The sequence below is a fragment of the Nyctibius grandis genome, chromosome 1, assembly GCF_013368605.1.
Source record: "Nyctibius grandis isolate bNycGra1 chromosome 1, bNycGra1.pri, whole genome shotgun sequence".
In the NCBI taxonomy this organism is placed as follows: Eukaryota; Metazoa; Chordata; class Aves; order Nyctibiiformes; family Nyctibiidae; genus Nyctibius; species Nyctibius grandis.
In genome coordinates, this window is record NC_090658.1 from 111868305 (window position 1) to 111883420 (window position 15116).

A 15116-nucleotide genomic window follows, 5' to 3' on the forward strand; every position below is an offset into this window, starting at 1 on the left:
AGCTAGACTATGAATTAAAGACTGGCTTAGATTGGCCAATTCATGAAGAAGAGACTCATTTTGCTGTTCAATTACTTTGTTCTCCTCTTCTATCGTCTTCAGGTTGCTCTCCATTGTGGTAATCTAAAATGGAAAAATTTGTGTACAATGTAATATAAGGCAAGCTGTTATAAAGCATGTGCTCTTTGAAGGGAGAAAGAACAGAAATACCAGGGAAAGGAGAAGAAGGTCTATTCATTCACGCTAAAAAGGTTTTGCTTGAGTCTGCAATTCTTATTGTTAAGGGTTTCTTATTCCTACTGCACGTTGTATGACTTTAACAGCTTGTCTTTTTAATATTGGTAATAATGAATGAACTCGGATTTGATTCCACTGCTTCACAGCTTTTCTTCTTGAGTTGAAAGGCATTAAGAAGGACCTTAGTTCTGCAAGTTCAGCCATGTAGTTGAACACTTCTACTCCTAGGAGAACTACCGTAGGGACATTCTGCACTAAGTCATGCATTTCTTATATTTTCAGCTCCTTGCTGCCAGTGTTTAGCAGTTTGTAAGTATAAATTGATTCTATGCAAATTCACAGGGCTGCTTTTGAAAGCTGAACAATTGCATGTTATTGTGATGTATGTACAAATTCGGAAAATTTTCTAATACAATGACTTTCAAAACTGAAGGAACTGAAGAAAATTTACACATAGCCAGGACAGTGTTTCTCTGGGGCATGGCTACATGTGCAGGTGAAGACAACTGAGAGTATGCTCTGCCTGTGTTCCCAGATAACCAGACACAAGTTAGCTCTGACCTTGCATGGTGCCGTGCTTGAGATAAAAAGCACTGCTGGGAGACAACTTACCCAAGCTTGTGCAGAGCTCTGTGCTAATGAAGCTATAAGGATTTCACATGAGCACTGGCTTATGTCCAACTCATTGAGAGCACATGCAGAGCTCACTCGTACCTGTGTACACTTTCCTCTGTAGACCTGTCCTTACTTTCCACATTGGATGACAACCATTAACATCTACTACAAAGTGTACAGCGTGCTTTTATGTGTGTGTAGGTTAAAATATGCATTGACAAAAGGGCAAAAAAAGATGCCAGAGAAGCAGAAAAAATGCTGAAGAACACAAGGTTTTGTATTCTCAAAATGAGCTTTATCCATTTCTTCACTGGCATAGACAGTTAACTGCAGGAAGAAATTGATACAATTTAAAAGCTGATGGGAAGGTTGGAGGTTTGTGCAGTAGTAGCAGGCAGAAAGGGAAAAGGTTTTTAAGTGAATATTAACTTGACTACAGGTGAGTAAATTCTAGGAAATTGTTGGCACAATCAGGTTGTTCGATGTCTCAAGTTTTGTTCTGGACCTAAAGTTTCAGTCTCCTTATGGAAATACAGCCCATTAGTTGGTAGAAGTAACTTGACAAGTGATGTGGCTACATAAAACGATCTTCAAGTATCTCTTACTTTTACTACAGGGGTTTATATAGCAGCTAATCCAAGCTGTCAGTATTGCGGAGGCTTGGTTTTGTGTCAATTAGTTGATGTTGAGCTATTTCCACAACATGTTATCTTAGGCAAAATACTTTCTTCAGCTTTGAAACTGGAAACACATCCTCCTCTCTTGTTTTGCTTTCAGCTTGTTTATATTGGAGAGCAACGCTGTATGCAAATGCAAAACACCTTTCATAGGTGCTTGTTAGAGTCAGTCATGCTCCAATATTTACCTTAAAACTCTTTTTTTATATTACAGACCAAAGTAAAGAGTCTGATGTCAATGAAGGCCCAGTTCAGTATGGCATACTGCTGCTGCCTCGCACTAACTTAAGGAGGAGATAACATTTTATATATTTTCTAGCTAGTTGAGCACTGCTACTTAATTAGATCTTTCTTCTTTTTTTTTATGGGAGATGCTGACTATCTGCAAATACAGTGGCAACTGATCAGCATATCTCGCAATTTCATTTAGTACTCATCTGTAAGTAGCTTAAGATAACTGGAATACTTAATTATTGTATTCACTTGCTTAAAGGCTGAAATCTCCCTCCCCACATTTTACCCTAAAACTAATGACTATTCACTTGTATCTATTCTAAAAACAGGATAACCTAGTGCTTATATGAGACACACAGTTACTTGCAGATTTTTCTTTCCTCCTCTCACCTTTATGTGTTTCTGCCCCTCTCATACTTTTGGACCTGTGTGTTAAATTTGGACAAATTTACTAGAAGCTCTTAGATTAAAAATACTTTCTTCCAAGTTTTATGCAAAAGGACAGCTGAGTAAAGGAGAGTCTTATGAATACCCCAACTAAGAAAAAGGCTGCAGTGTGACTTTTCACTTTATTAAATATCAAAGATTTTACATGGAAGGGAAGCTCCTGTTTTAGGAAAAACTTTTGCTTGCACTTAAAATCCTATGGGATGCAAATCCGTACCAAACAAGACTGTTGCTACTTCTGGTGTTCACAGAACTTTTTTTCCCATTGTGTATTCCTTGCCTGTGAAGTCTTACTGAAATCTAGGTTGCACAATGATTTTCTAACGGATTATCAGCAAACATTTTGTCACGTTCAGTATAATTTTACTATTCCAAATAAAGGAGACAGTTGACTCTGACCCTCTTAATAGATTGATAATGACTACGATGTAACTCTACGTGTTGGAAATGTAACTTGCTTATCTTCAGGAGAGTGTATGAATTCAAAACTGAGGCCTCTGAATTTTTGTGAAGTTTGACTCAGCTGGGATTTTCTGCTAGGCATCAGTAGCTTGATGGGTAAGAACAGGTAAGTATTAGACCAGACTGCCCAGAGACTGTGGAATCTCTAGTGTAGGCAGTAAAGAACAGGTTAGACAAGCACCTGTCAGGATTTGCTTAGGAAGAGCTGGGAAGTAGGAAGGGAAGAAGACTGGTGGACAAAATAACATTTCAAGGTCTCTTGTAGCTCTATTTTCTAGAATCGTATTAATTGTTTTAATGAGAGAATCACAGAATCACAGAATGTTACGGATTGGAAGGGACCTCGAAAGATCATCTAGTCCAATTCCCCTGCCGGAGCAGGATTACCTCGATCATATCACACAGGAATGTGTCCAGGCGGGTTTTGAATGTCTCCAGAGAAGGAGACTCCACAACCTCTCTGGGCAGCCTGTTCCAGTGTTCAGTTACCCTCACCGTAAAGAAGTTTTTCCTCATATTTATGTGGAACCTCCTGTGTTCCAGCTTGCACCAATTGCCCCTTGTCCTGTCAATGGTTGTCACTGAGAAGAGCCTGGCTCCATCCTCTTGACACTTGCCCTTTACATATTTATAAACATTAATGAGGTCACCCCTCAGTCTCCTCTTCTCCAAGCTAAAGAGACCCAGCTCCCTCAGCCTCTCCTCATAAGGGAGATGTTCCACCCCCTTAATCATCTTTGTGGCTCTGCGCTGGACTCTCTCTAGCAGTTCCCTGTCCTTCTTGAACTGAGGTGCCCAGAACTGGACACAATATTCCAGATGCGGCCTCACCAGGGCAGAGTAGAGGGGGAGGAGAACCTCTCTTGACCTGCTAACCACACCCCTTCTAATACACCCCAGGATGCCACTGGCCTTCTTGGCCACAAGGGCACATTGCTGGCTCATGGTCATCCTGCTGTCCACTAGGACCCCCAGGTCCCTTTCCCCTACGCTGCTCTCTAACAGGTCTGTCCCCAACTTGTACTGGTACATGGGGTTGTTCTTGCCCAGATGCAGGACTCTACACTTGCCCTTGTTATATTTCATTAAGTTTCTCCCCGCCCAACTCTCCAGCCTGTCTAGGTCTCTCTGAATGGCTGCGCAGCCTTCCGTTGTGTCAGCCACTCCTCCCAGTTTTGTGTCATCAGCGAACTTGCTGACAGCGCACTCTATTCCCTCATCCAAGTCATTAATGAATATATTGAATAGTACTGGTCCCAGTACCGACCCTTGAGGGACTCCGCTAGACACAGGCCTCCAACTGGACTCTGTCCCATTGACCACCACTCTCTGGCTTCTTTCCTTCAGCCAGTTCACAATCCACCTCACTACCCGACCATCCAGACCACACTTCCTCAGTTTAGCTGCGAGGATGCTGTGGGAGACCGTGTCAAACGCTTTACTGAAATCGAGATAGACCACATCCACAGCTTTACCATCATCTATCCACCGGGTTATGTCCTCATTAAAGGCTATCAAGTGGATTAAGCATGACTTCCCCTTGGTGAAGCCATGTTGACTGCCCCTAATGATCCCCCTATCCTTGATGTGCCTAGAGACAGCACCAAGGACAAGTTGTTCCATTACCTTTATTCACTTTCCTCCAGTCCTCAGGCACCTCTCCCGTTCCCCACGACTTAGCAAAGATGATGGAGAGTGGCCTAGCAATGACTTCCGCCAGCTCCCTCAGCACCCGTGGGTGCATCCCATCAGGGCCCATGGATTTATGGACGTCCAGTTTGCTTAATTGGTCCCTGACCCAGCCCTCATCAACCAAGACAGACTCCTTCTCTATCCTGACTTATTCTGGGGCCTCAGGGGTCCGGGGCTCCTCAGGACAGCCTCCAGCAGTATAGACAGAGGCAAAGAAGGCATTCAGTAACTCCGCCTTCTTTTTATCCTCTGTCTCCAGGGCCCCCACCTCATTCATCAGTGGGCCTACATTGCCTCTAGTGTTGGTTTTACCTGCAATGTATTTGAAGAAGCCCTTTCTGTTGTCCTTGACCTCTCTTGCAAGGTTTAATTCCAAGGAGGCCTTAGCTTTCCTAGTTGCCTCCCTACATCCTTTGACAACAGACTTATATTCCTCCCAAGTGGCTAGCCCCTCCTTCCATGATCTGTACACTCTCTTCTTCCACAAAGACAGTATGTGTCTTTGACAGTCAGTCTACCATTTTTCTAAATCTGGTGCACCAAGGTGTGAAAAGCATCCTTTCAACTTGATGGTAAAATCATCAGCTGAGGGTTTTTTTTACCAAGAATAGGCAGTAGTTCCAGGTAGTGCCTGATCTGATTTCCAAGAATATGCAAAGGCACTAGTCTGAGATATGAAAGTTGGAACTTAGACCACTGACATATGGCTTCTGTACTCATTCCAGATCAGAACTTGGTGTGAAATTCCTAGCTAAGTCTTTGAAACTCAATAAATGTTTTATGCCTGTGATAGTGTTATCATGGCTTTATTTAATTTCTTAATTCATCTGGCCAAAAAAAAAATGTAGGAAGTTAGTGATAACTGGAGCATTTACCTAATGTACACATAACGGTCAAACTCCTCCACATTTTTAAAAATCTCAGCTAAATGAGTCTGTACATGAATAGCACCCACAACATTGCATTAAGGAAAAGAAAACAGAAGGCAGATTGGAAGCTGCCAGATTCAAAACTAAACACCAAATTCCTCCAACATAAATACATATAATTTTCCTGCCATTGATTATTCTTCTTGCTTAACTTTCTTGCAGGTTTTGTAGTCATTACCCTACAATAGTATTTGGTCACATCAGAAAACTGTGTAAAACATAAGTCAAATCCTATAAAGGCTGAATAATGACAACGGAGCCCTGAATACAGGCACAAAATAGACGTGAGGTTTCAATACCAATTTGGCTAATGTTTAGAAGTGAAAGAAAAAACAAGCTGAAGAGGCAGATCCTGCCTTCTGTTTATGAGCATACAAGAGGAGGAGGAGGGCAATGGACATGGCGCTCTTCACCACAAGCAGCAGACAAAGAAGTACCAAGGAATGGTTTACTTTGTTTCCATCAAGATCAATTGGATGATTATGATTCCAGGACTAAAGGCTGATAAATGGTGAGAACTGTGGTAAATCTCACTGTTGGCATCTGTGCTCAAATCATGTGAAGAAAAAAGCACCAGAAGCTATGTTGGGCACTGGAAAATGCCAGGGGAAGAATTCAATTAATTTCCTTCCTTTGCCTTTTCCAACCAGTTTTAGGACTGGTGAGAAATCAGTATTTAAATAATAGGCTAATGTTATTTTTTCCTCTTCTTTCAACAGATTTCTGTGAAACCTAAAAGGAATTAAGCTGGATCTGTGGAACCATTACTGCTGCCAACGGTTGCACTTAGTGTACCACAAGATGAAGTGAAGTCTAACAGGTGTTCACTTCCCTCTCGGTAACACAGACCTGGCAAAAGCCAAGCTGTTCGTCTGGACTCCTCCACCTTGTAACTTATGTTAACAACCATGATCTCACCCAGTATTTTAACTGCATTTAGAAAGGCATAGCATTATCAAGGGGAAATACAAAGCTGACCATGACAGGTCATGCTTTTGCCATTATTTTGAAGAATATATTTTGCTAAGCTTTTTTTTTTTTTTTTTTTTATGCTGGTAACTGATGTGGAGATTGCATAATGGATATTGTTTTCTCATTCTCTAAATGGCAAATCACAGATAAAAATCTTAATATGTGCGAAACATAAAAGGGAACTATGTATTTCCTATATTTCTTTTAATCAGTCATGTAGAAAAAGCAGCTGAATTAAGGGCTTCATAAAACTGTTACCTGAGTTCTGAGTTTAATCATATCAGCTTCCATCTGGGAGTTGGATTCATTTAGTTCTTTGATTTCTTCATCTAACTGTTTGATTTCTTCATCATTTTCTATACCTATGTAATATAAAAATAAAAGGGGTGTTAAAATAATTAAGCTTTAAATCAGAGTTCAGTGAATTAATTATTTCCATATTTGAAAACAAATTTATTTCAAGTAAAAATATTAAAGTAAAAAAGCAAAAGGAAACGTTCTTCAAACTTTTCATTTGAAGTTAAAACAATGTATTTTCCACTACTTTCCTTTTAAAAATTGCAGTAATTTGCCAGCGAGAGTGTTGAACAACCTAGAGGATCAATGACACACCATTTCTTTATATGTACTGATTTAACTTTGTATTACAAGAAATGCATCTGCAGCAACAAATTCCACTCCACTGTCATATGTAACTTATTTGAAAGACTGTGTCCACTTATAGATATTATGAAGGAAAAGAAAGTACCTGAACATGCTAATCTCTTCATACTACAGCATTGTCAAAATCATTTGTAACTAATTCAGAAGATTTAGGAGACAGAGGATAAAAAGAAGGCGGAGTTACTGAATGCCTTCTTTGCCTCTGTCTATACTGCTGGAGGCTGTCCTGAGGAGCCCCGGACCCCTGAGGCCCCAGAATAAGTCAGGATAGAGGAGGAATCTGCCTTGGTAGATGAGGGCTGGGTCAGGGACCAATTAAGCAATCTGGACGTCCATAAATCCATGGGCCCTGATGGGATGCACCCGCGGGTGCTGAGGGAGCTGGCGGAAGTCATTGCTAGGCCACTCTCCATCATCTTTGCTAAGTCGTGGGCAACGGGAGAGGTGCCTGAGGACTGGAGGAAAGCGAATGTCACTCCAGTCTTCAAAAAGGGCAAGAAGGAGGACCCGGGTAACTATAGACCGGTCAGCCTCACCTCCATCCCCGGAAAGGTGATGGAACAACTTGTCCTTGGTGCTGTCTCTAGGCATATCAAGGATAAAAGGATCATTAGGGGCACCCAGCATGGCTTCACCAAGGGGAAGTCATGCTTAACCAACTTGATAGCCTTTAATGAGGACGTAACCCGGTGGACAGATGATGGTAAAGCTGTGGATGTGGTCTATCTCGATTTCAGTAAAGCGTTTGACACGGTCTCCCACAGCATCCTCGCAGCTAAACTGAGGAAGCGTGGTCTGGATGATTGGGTAGTGAGGTGGATTGTGAACTGGCTGAAGGAAAGAAGCCAGAGAGTGGTGGTCAATGGGACTGAGTCCAGCTGGAGGCCTGTGTCTAGCGGAGTCCCGCAAGGGTCAGTACTGGGACCAGTACTATTCAATATATTCATTAATGACTTGGATGAGGGAATAGAGTGCGCTGTCAGCAAGTTCGCTGATGACACAAAACTGGGAGGAGTGGCTGACACACTGGAAGGCTGCGCAGCCATTCAGAGAGACCTAGACAGGCTGGAGAGTTGGGCGGGGAGAAATTTAATGAAATATAACAAGGGCAGAGTCCTGCATCTGGGCAAGAACAACCCCATGTACCAGTACAAGTTGGGGACAGACCTGTTAGAGAGCAGTGTAGGGGAAAGGGACCTGGGGGTCCTAGTGGACAACAGGATGACCATGAGCCAGCAGTGTGCCCTTGTGGCCAAGAAGGGCAATGGCATCCTGGGATGTATTAGAAGGGGTGTGGTTAGCAGGTCAAGAGAGGTTCTCCTCCGCCTCTACTCTGCCCTGGTGAGGCCGCATCTGGAGTATTGTGTCCAGTTCTGGGCACCTCAGTTCAAGAAGGACAGGGAACTGCTAGAGAGAGTCCAGCGCAGAGCCACGAAGATGATTAAGGGGGTGGAACATCTCCCTTATGAGGAGAGGCTGAGGGAGCTGGGTCTCTTTAGCTTGGAGAAGAGGAGACTGAGGGGGGACCTCATTAATGTTTATAAATATGTAAAGGGCAAGTGTCAAGAGGATGGAGCCAGGCTCTTCTCAGTGACATCCCTTGACAGGACAAGGGGCAATGGGTGCAAGCTGGAACACAGGAGGTTCCACATAAATATGAGGAAAAACTTCTTTACGGTGAGGGTGACCGAACACTGGAGCAGGCTGCCCAGAGAGGTTGTGGAGTCTCCTTCTCTGGAGACATTCAAAACCCGCCTGGACGCGTTCCTGTGTGATATGGTCTAGGCAATCCTGCTCCGGCAGGGGGATGGGACTAGATGATCTTTCGAGGTCCCTTCCAATCCCTAACATTCTGTGATTCTGTGATTTTTTTTACCAACACAGTGAAATTTTATTGATGCACTGGGATATATTGTGATTCTGCTGTTGCATTTAATAATTTCATGGTTCAGAAGGGTGTTATTAAATAATGGTATATAGGATAATTTGCAAAATGGAAGTGATTTCTGAGTTTTTATGGCAAAAAAATATAGGGAATAGAATTTTAAAGGTACCTGCATCTTAAAGGATTGAGACGGGAATAAACTGTAAAGGTTTTCTTTATTTATCCTTTTAATTACTGTAATGAGGCATAAAATACTCCTGGGAAGAGAGAGACCTGTTTTCTCTCAAGTCAAAGTCTGAACCCCTAAAGCTAGAGAAACTGGTGTTCCCATTGTCTTGTTTTACTCTAGTGTGCATCTTGCATACCCTTTCCCACAGTGCCTAACTCTAACAGGAAGGATACATGTGTGTTCCTAAGTACCCAAAAATGTCCATCTCGCACTCCTTAAGGCATCCTTCCTGGGCATGGCAGATACAGTTTTCAATACTTCCCAGGTTGTAGAGAAAATTACATCCAAATCTTCCACTCCCTGGATCTAGCTATTGAACCAAGACTTTCTCCAGCTCTCCTGGAAATGTGGGTTGCAATGGCTCCTGCCCTGTGTTGGCAAAGCATTTTCTATAAATGCTTTCTGTCTCTCAAAGACAGTCAACACCAACATTTAAGAGGGCAGTATCTTTAGGCATGCACAGTCACAGACTAAGTGACTATGTACAGTTTTCCAAGAAAACTCAAGACTTAGGCACCTCCTAGACAAGCCTTTTGTGCACTACTTGTTTGAACTGAAGCAGCTACATTTTGCTTTAATTGCACTTCAACTATCAGGGTAATATCCTGACTTTCATCCAAGGTACCTTCACTATCTTCCCTGCAACTCAAGGTTCCCAGGAATGATTGCAGGTTATTGGAGATGAAATGGCCATCTACATCTGCCAGAGGTTAGAGAGCCACAGCTCCAAATGAATTCAAGGGAGCTCATGAGGATTTGACACTCTGGAAATCAAACCTTTTTCTTTTCTGAATCGTGTAACAATATAAGACCAGTTATCCACCTTTGCTGAATGAGATGTGAACCAGAAAATTATAATGGTATATTCTACTTTGAAGTATTTTTGTGTTTTACATTTATGTAGACATAACTCAGACCAGTCTGACCACTCCACTGCTGGCTCAGATTTCCACAGCATAAAACCCAGTTTCACTTCTACTGACAGTGAATTCACTATTTATACAAAGAAGATTTACACATATAGGAAAAAAGCCAATAGAGTAATGATAACTTTAGTTTACAAAGAAGTAATATTTAAAAAGGTCATGATTAAAAATTTACCATTACTGGCCCGCTGCTTTATTGTTAGCATTTGTTCTCCAGACAGCTTTGCTTTCTTCATTGCTGAAGTAGCTCTAGGGCATCCTGATAAACTGTGAACAGTAAGGAGCCTGTTAATTTTGATAGGCCATTGAAAATAAATCTATAATCCAAACCTGTAATAAAAACAGTATCAGAGACAAAGTTTATCATCTTCTCTGCCTGGCACTGAAAGAGTGTGTTAGTCTGAAAAAAAAAAAAGCACTTACCAGTAGTGATTTCATGGTTTTACGCTTTTTTCCAAGTTCTTTTTGTATAGATAGCTAATATAAAAGTTAGATATATCTTGTAAAACTGTAAGCCTGGGAACAACAGTCCAATTTTCTAAAGATGTAATGCTCTTATTAAAAAGTTTTATTTTAAAAACAGTTACTGTGTAAATACTCCCCTTTGAATTTACATGTCCCTGCTCTGAACTTCCACCCTTTAATTCATATGTTCAAACATGGAACTGAATGCTGAGAGAAGGGGACATGAGCTACCTCTAACATGCAAATGACTAATGCTTATAAACTATGCTCTTCTTTGTGAATATCACCTACCGAGCTGGCTAAATTGCCCTTTTCTAAATTGTTTCTTAAAAAGGCAGTAACTATGTGTTGGCTTTTTGTTGAAGCCCAAGAAAAGTCATTCCCATAAAAATGACCTTGCCTTGATGAGGGATATATCTCTCTTACAATGTGTATTATGGATGTAGACTCAGTTATCTCTTCTCTCCCATGTTGCCAAAATATTAAGCTTTTTAATTAAATTGTACAAAAGAGTTTGATAGCAAATGTAGTCTTAGCAAGTTTTATTGTAAAAATAAAAATAATGATCAGACAATGCACACTATTTTATAACTAATTGTATACACCAAACTATCCCCTTTTTCAAAAATCACATCTTTAATGCAGTTGCACTATCACAAGTAAGAGAAAATACATGTTCAACCTAATTTAATGATGGAAACTATAGTCTTATTCTGAGCAAGCTTTAGCAGTGAAGGGAATTTGGAAACTTACTAAACAATTCCTTATTCCTTCAATGTTTAAGGTTTCATAGCCATTGAAACTGAGTAACATCAAGTACTTCTCATTGCATAGAGTCACATTTATATTTCCTCTTCAGATCCAAAGGAAGATTTTTTTTTTTACAGTTTTTAATTGTGCAAATCAAATTCAAAGATAATACTCAAATAAACTCTCTGTAATGTGGAACAAGTTTCTGAGGAATGTTGTATCTTCAGTTAAAAGCATTTATTTAAGTAAAGACCCAACTTCCTACTAAATAAAGTCCTCTAATTTAAGTAGAATGTTTAATTATTTAAAATGTTTCTCTGAAAAGCCTGGACTACTATTATCAACTGCAGCCATCCAAAAAAGGAAACTTTTCCCAGAAAAATGTCTAAAAAAAAATTCCTTTTCTCAATAAAAGAAACAGTGTTCAATATTTTATACAGCTCTGTTACCGAGAAGATAGATAATAAAACAATACTAGTAGTATCAAGAAATAGCATGATCTAGTAGCTTTTCACTGTAGCCTAGGTGGTAGCATGCCAGATTATTGTTCCAAATTCTGCTACAGACTCACTGTGTGACCGTAAACAACTGCTCTCTTGAAGTGTCAAAGGGAGCCTTGAGGAAGATTAAGGAGGCGAGGATGAGGCATTCTGGGAAAAAATCATTGGCCCAGGGAAAGGAATGAAAGCTGTGCTGGGGAGGTTTAGATTGGATATCAGGAAAAATTTCTTCACCAAAAGGGTTATCAAGCATTGGAACAGGCTGCCCAGGGAAGTGGTAGAGTCAGTATCCCTGGAGGCATTCAAAAGTCATGTAGATGTGGTGCTTAGGGACATGGGTTTAGCGGTGGACTTGGCAGTGCTAGGTTAACGGTTGGACTTGATGATCTTAAAGGTCCTTTCCAACTAAAACAATTCTATGATTCTGTGATTCTATGACAGTATATGCAAAGTTTCTGCATAATTTAATTGACTTCATTTTTGTATTCTTTCAATTGATTTAATGAATTTCCTTGCATTTTGTCCTCATTCTTTTTCAGGATATAGCATTACTGGGCATTATAACAACTGTGTTAGTTTACTCTCATCTTGGTAGCAGCCCTTCCCTCTCTAAAGGTCTTCACTGATGACAACCTAGTGAATCCCTCAAAATACAACTATCCCTCCAATAGCCCATAAGTATAGCATTCAAACCCTAAATAGACCAACATGAAATCTGGATGCTAGAACTGCATACCTGAAAGTGCAGGAGAATAATGAAACAAAGAAAAGTATGTTCACAAGAATCAACTGTGAGGTTCAGTGTGCCTGCATCCAAACTTTGGTGCTGAAAACCCATATTATTCTTAGGCTATGGTTATGTACACCTAGTTTCCAGGACTGCCTAACCCTGTAGATACCTTCTCAGCTTGTCTGAAAGGTTACCTCTCTGCTAGGATATTCAGTGTGCTCCAAGTCATCCCCTTACCCCGAGAATCCAGGTACAATGTCCCATATTTGCACTACTAAGCTTTCCTACTCTACAAAATAGGGCGGCCACATTCTAGCTGACTAGTGGTAACTATCTCTGGCCCATGCTGTCTCCATTTGAAAGATATCTATTGCAAGGGTAGGCACTTTTTATGTATCACTTATACCTCTGCTGCAGTTCAGGCATACTGGCAGCAGATGCCCTCTGCCTAAACTAGAAACAGAAATATCTGGGTCTTGTACATTATTCTTGATGCGGGAACTGTTGGGAGAGTTGTTCTGCATGGATTATCTACCTTCTTCTGGAGGCACTCAGATAAGTCATGAGTTAGTGAGGGGAACAGCAAAGGGCTGCCTATTTTTGGGCCTACTAGCGAGGATGCAGAAGGCTTCCACATCCTGTAGCCAGATTAGTTTTGATCTTACCTACTGTTGATCTAACACAACATGCACACATGGAGGAGGGCTTCAACCAAAAGGGCTTTCTTTTCATGCAATTGCATGCCCAAGTCACAAGTTGCTTCTTCTTGCTTTCCTGACCCTTACACTCGTGGCTTTAATATATGCATCATGTACTGCTATGACTACCCTTAGCTTGTTATGTGTCTGTCCTTAGAAGAGGCCAGGTATCAATAACCTTGTCTCATCAGCACCTTGTCTCACTGAGTTGCAGTGTGTCTTGGCTCTCACTGAATTTCTACTGTCGGGCTTAATCTCTAATTTGAGAAAGAAAAGTGCAGCTTGGCACATCATCCTTGAAAGCCAACCTCTGTCATAATTTACAAAATACTATGAAAAATTAATTAAATGGTTAGATTAAAAGGATCTAAGGTCAGATCCTGCAAACCTCCTGTACGGCATGTGCTACAATTTAAGAAGGGCTCAATTTTTGCTGGTTAGCTGGAGACTTCTGATATCATAACACATCATTTATATTGGAATCGTGCTTTCGTTCGGCATGGGTGCTAAATGCAGAGGTGCATGGCTGGGACCTCCTCATGCAGCTTTACTTTGCAGGGCATGGCACTGTCCATGCAACAGATGTTTTTACATGCTCTGTACCTGTAGGACGGACAGATACAAGGGGAGACTGGGTTTTATGCCATGCAAGTTCAACTTTCATTAATCAGGCTTCTTTTTACAGGAAGACTTTATAAATGGAGGCATGCTGAGGTAAAGTACTAGTAGCTCTATAAACTCTACAAAATAAGCTCCATCTTACCCTACAACTACATCTTACCCTAACTGCCCTGAAGAGTAGTGACTAATGGAAACCCAATCATCTAAAAGTTATGGAGAAAGACTATATGCACAAATTAGGATAAAGAGTATATGGTGATTGCATCTGCTAGAGTTGAATACAACGTCAAGAATGAATTTTCTTTCTTGATTAGGACTGTAGTTACATTACTGCAACATATGCCTAGCCATATATTCACTGGGTTTAGAAAATAAGATGAAATTGGTCCCAAAATAAAAGGAGACTTACTGGGGAAAAAAGTTTGAAAGGGACATCTAGCTAGTGTTTAGTGCACATTTGCCACGAAACCTAGTTTAAAAACAAAGAAATGTGGGCTAAAATCCTAATTGCTTCAAGAATGTAATTGCACTGTCTTCAGGGATGCAAACAAGAAAGGCCATCAGAGTGGAGGATCATTGATCAAGTGGAGCAATTTTCTGGGCGACTGATCTTAGCTGTCAGGGTTCCAGCTGTGCTCTGCTAAAAAAAATTTTTGCCTCAGCAGACAGATGCAGTCTGGTTCCTCTTGAAGCTGAAGGAACTGTACTTGGCTTGTCAAGTGAAGAAAACATTTTCCAAACGGAGAAGTAGGGATGTGGGAAAGAAGGAGACAAAGGTCAAATAAAATGCAGCTTTTATATTTGGTGTGTGAAGTGCTGAAGTTTACAAAGCAAGAAAGAACAGGATGTAAAGAAACCAGAGCCTCAACCTGGAGTACCCAAAAAGCATCTTGAGGGCTAACTTTATAAATACTATAAGATGTTTATAGATTCACTACCACAGTGATTTTTCAAAAAGTTAAGAAAATGAAACACTTTTCCTGTTTATTAAAAATAACATTGTCCATAGACTAGAGAAAGGAACATGTCACATTCAGGGGACCTCTTTTAACTGGAGATAGATCCAAAACAAGCCCCAGATGTAAATCCTTTTGAAATTCATGGAAATACATATCACAGTGAAAACTACTGTTTTATTTTGTTAATGGATGAAAACTTACTTTTATGAAAAAGCTCCTGAGCTATTTGATAATGTTTGAAGTTCAAGTTAAGAGATCAAACTCCGTGATCAAAGTGGTCCTTTCCTTGGTTTAATATTAAATCCATGAACCACTTATTTTTTCTATGTTAAAGGGTATCAGCTTTAGTGATTTCCTTATTCTCATGAGTAAATTCTGCTACACACCTTAAAGAATGAAATACTCTATGCACAACTCCAGCAGAG

At 40.7% G+C, this 15116-nt stretch overlaps 1 protein-coding gene across 4 annotated transcripts in view; it reads right to left on the reverse strand.

Annotated features, from left to right (window-relative positions):
- MYT1L (myelin transcription factor 1 like) overlaps nucleotides 1–15116 on the reverse strand; it is a 129381-nt gene that overhangs the window by 1087 nt on the left and 113178 nt on the right. For 3 of the 4 annotated variants that reach the window (XM_068395869.1, XM_068395846.1, XM_068395838.1), the window contains exons 17-19: nucleotides 10144–10235; nucleotides 6524–6627; nucleotides 1–123 (exon numbers count right to left, since the gene is read on the reverse strand). The exon at nucleotides 1–123 is cut by the window's left edge and continues 21 nt beyond it. In XM_068395869.1, the coding sequence (XP_068251970.1) occupies nucleotides 1–123; nucleotides 6524–6627; nucleotides 10144–10235 (319 nt within the window). Of the gene's footprint in view, nucleotides 124–6517; nucleotides 6628–10143; nucleotides 10236–15116 lie in introns of all 4 variants that reach the window. The other variant, XM_068395857.1, reaches the window with a different exon arrangement.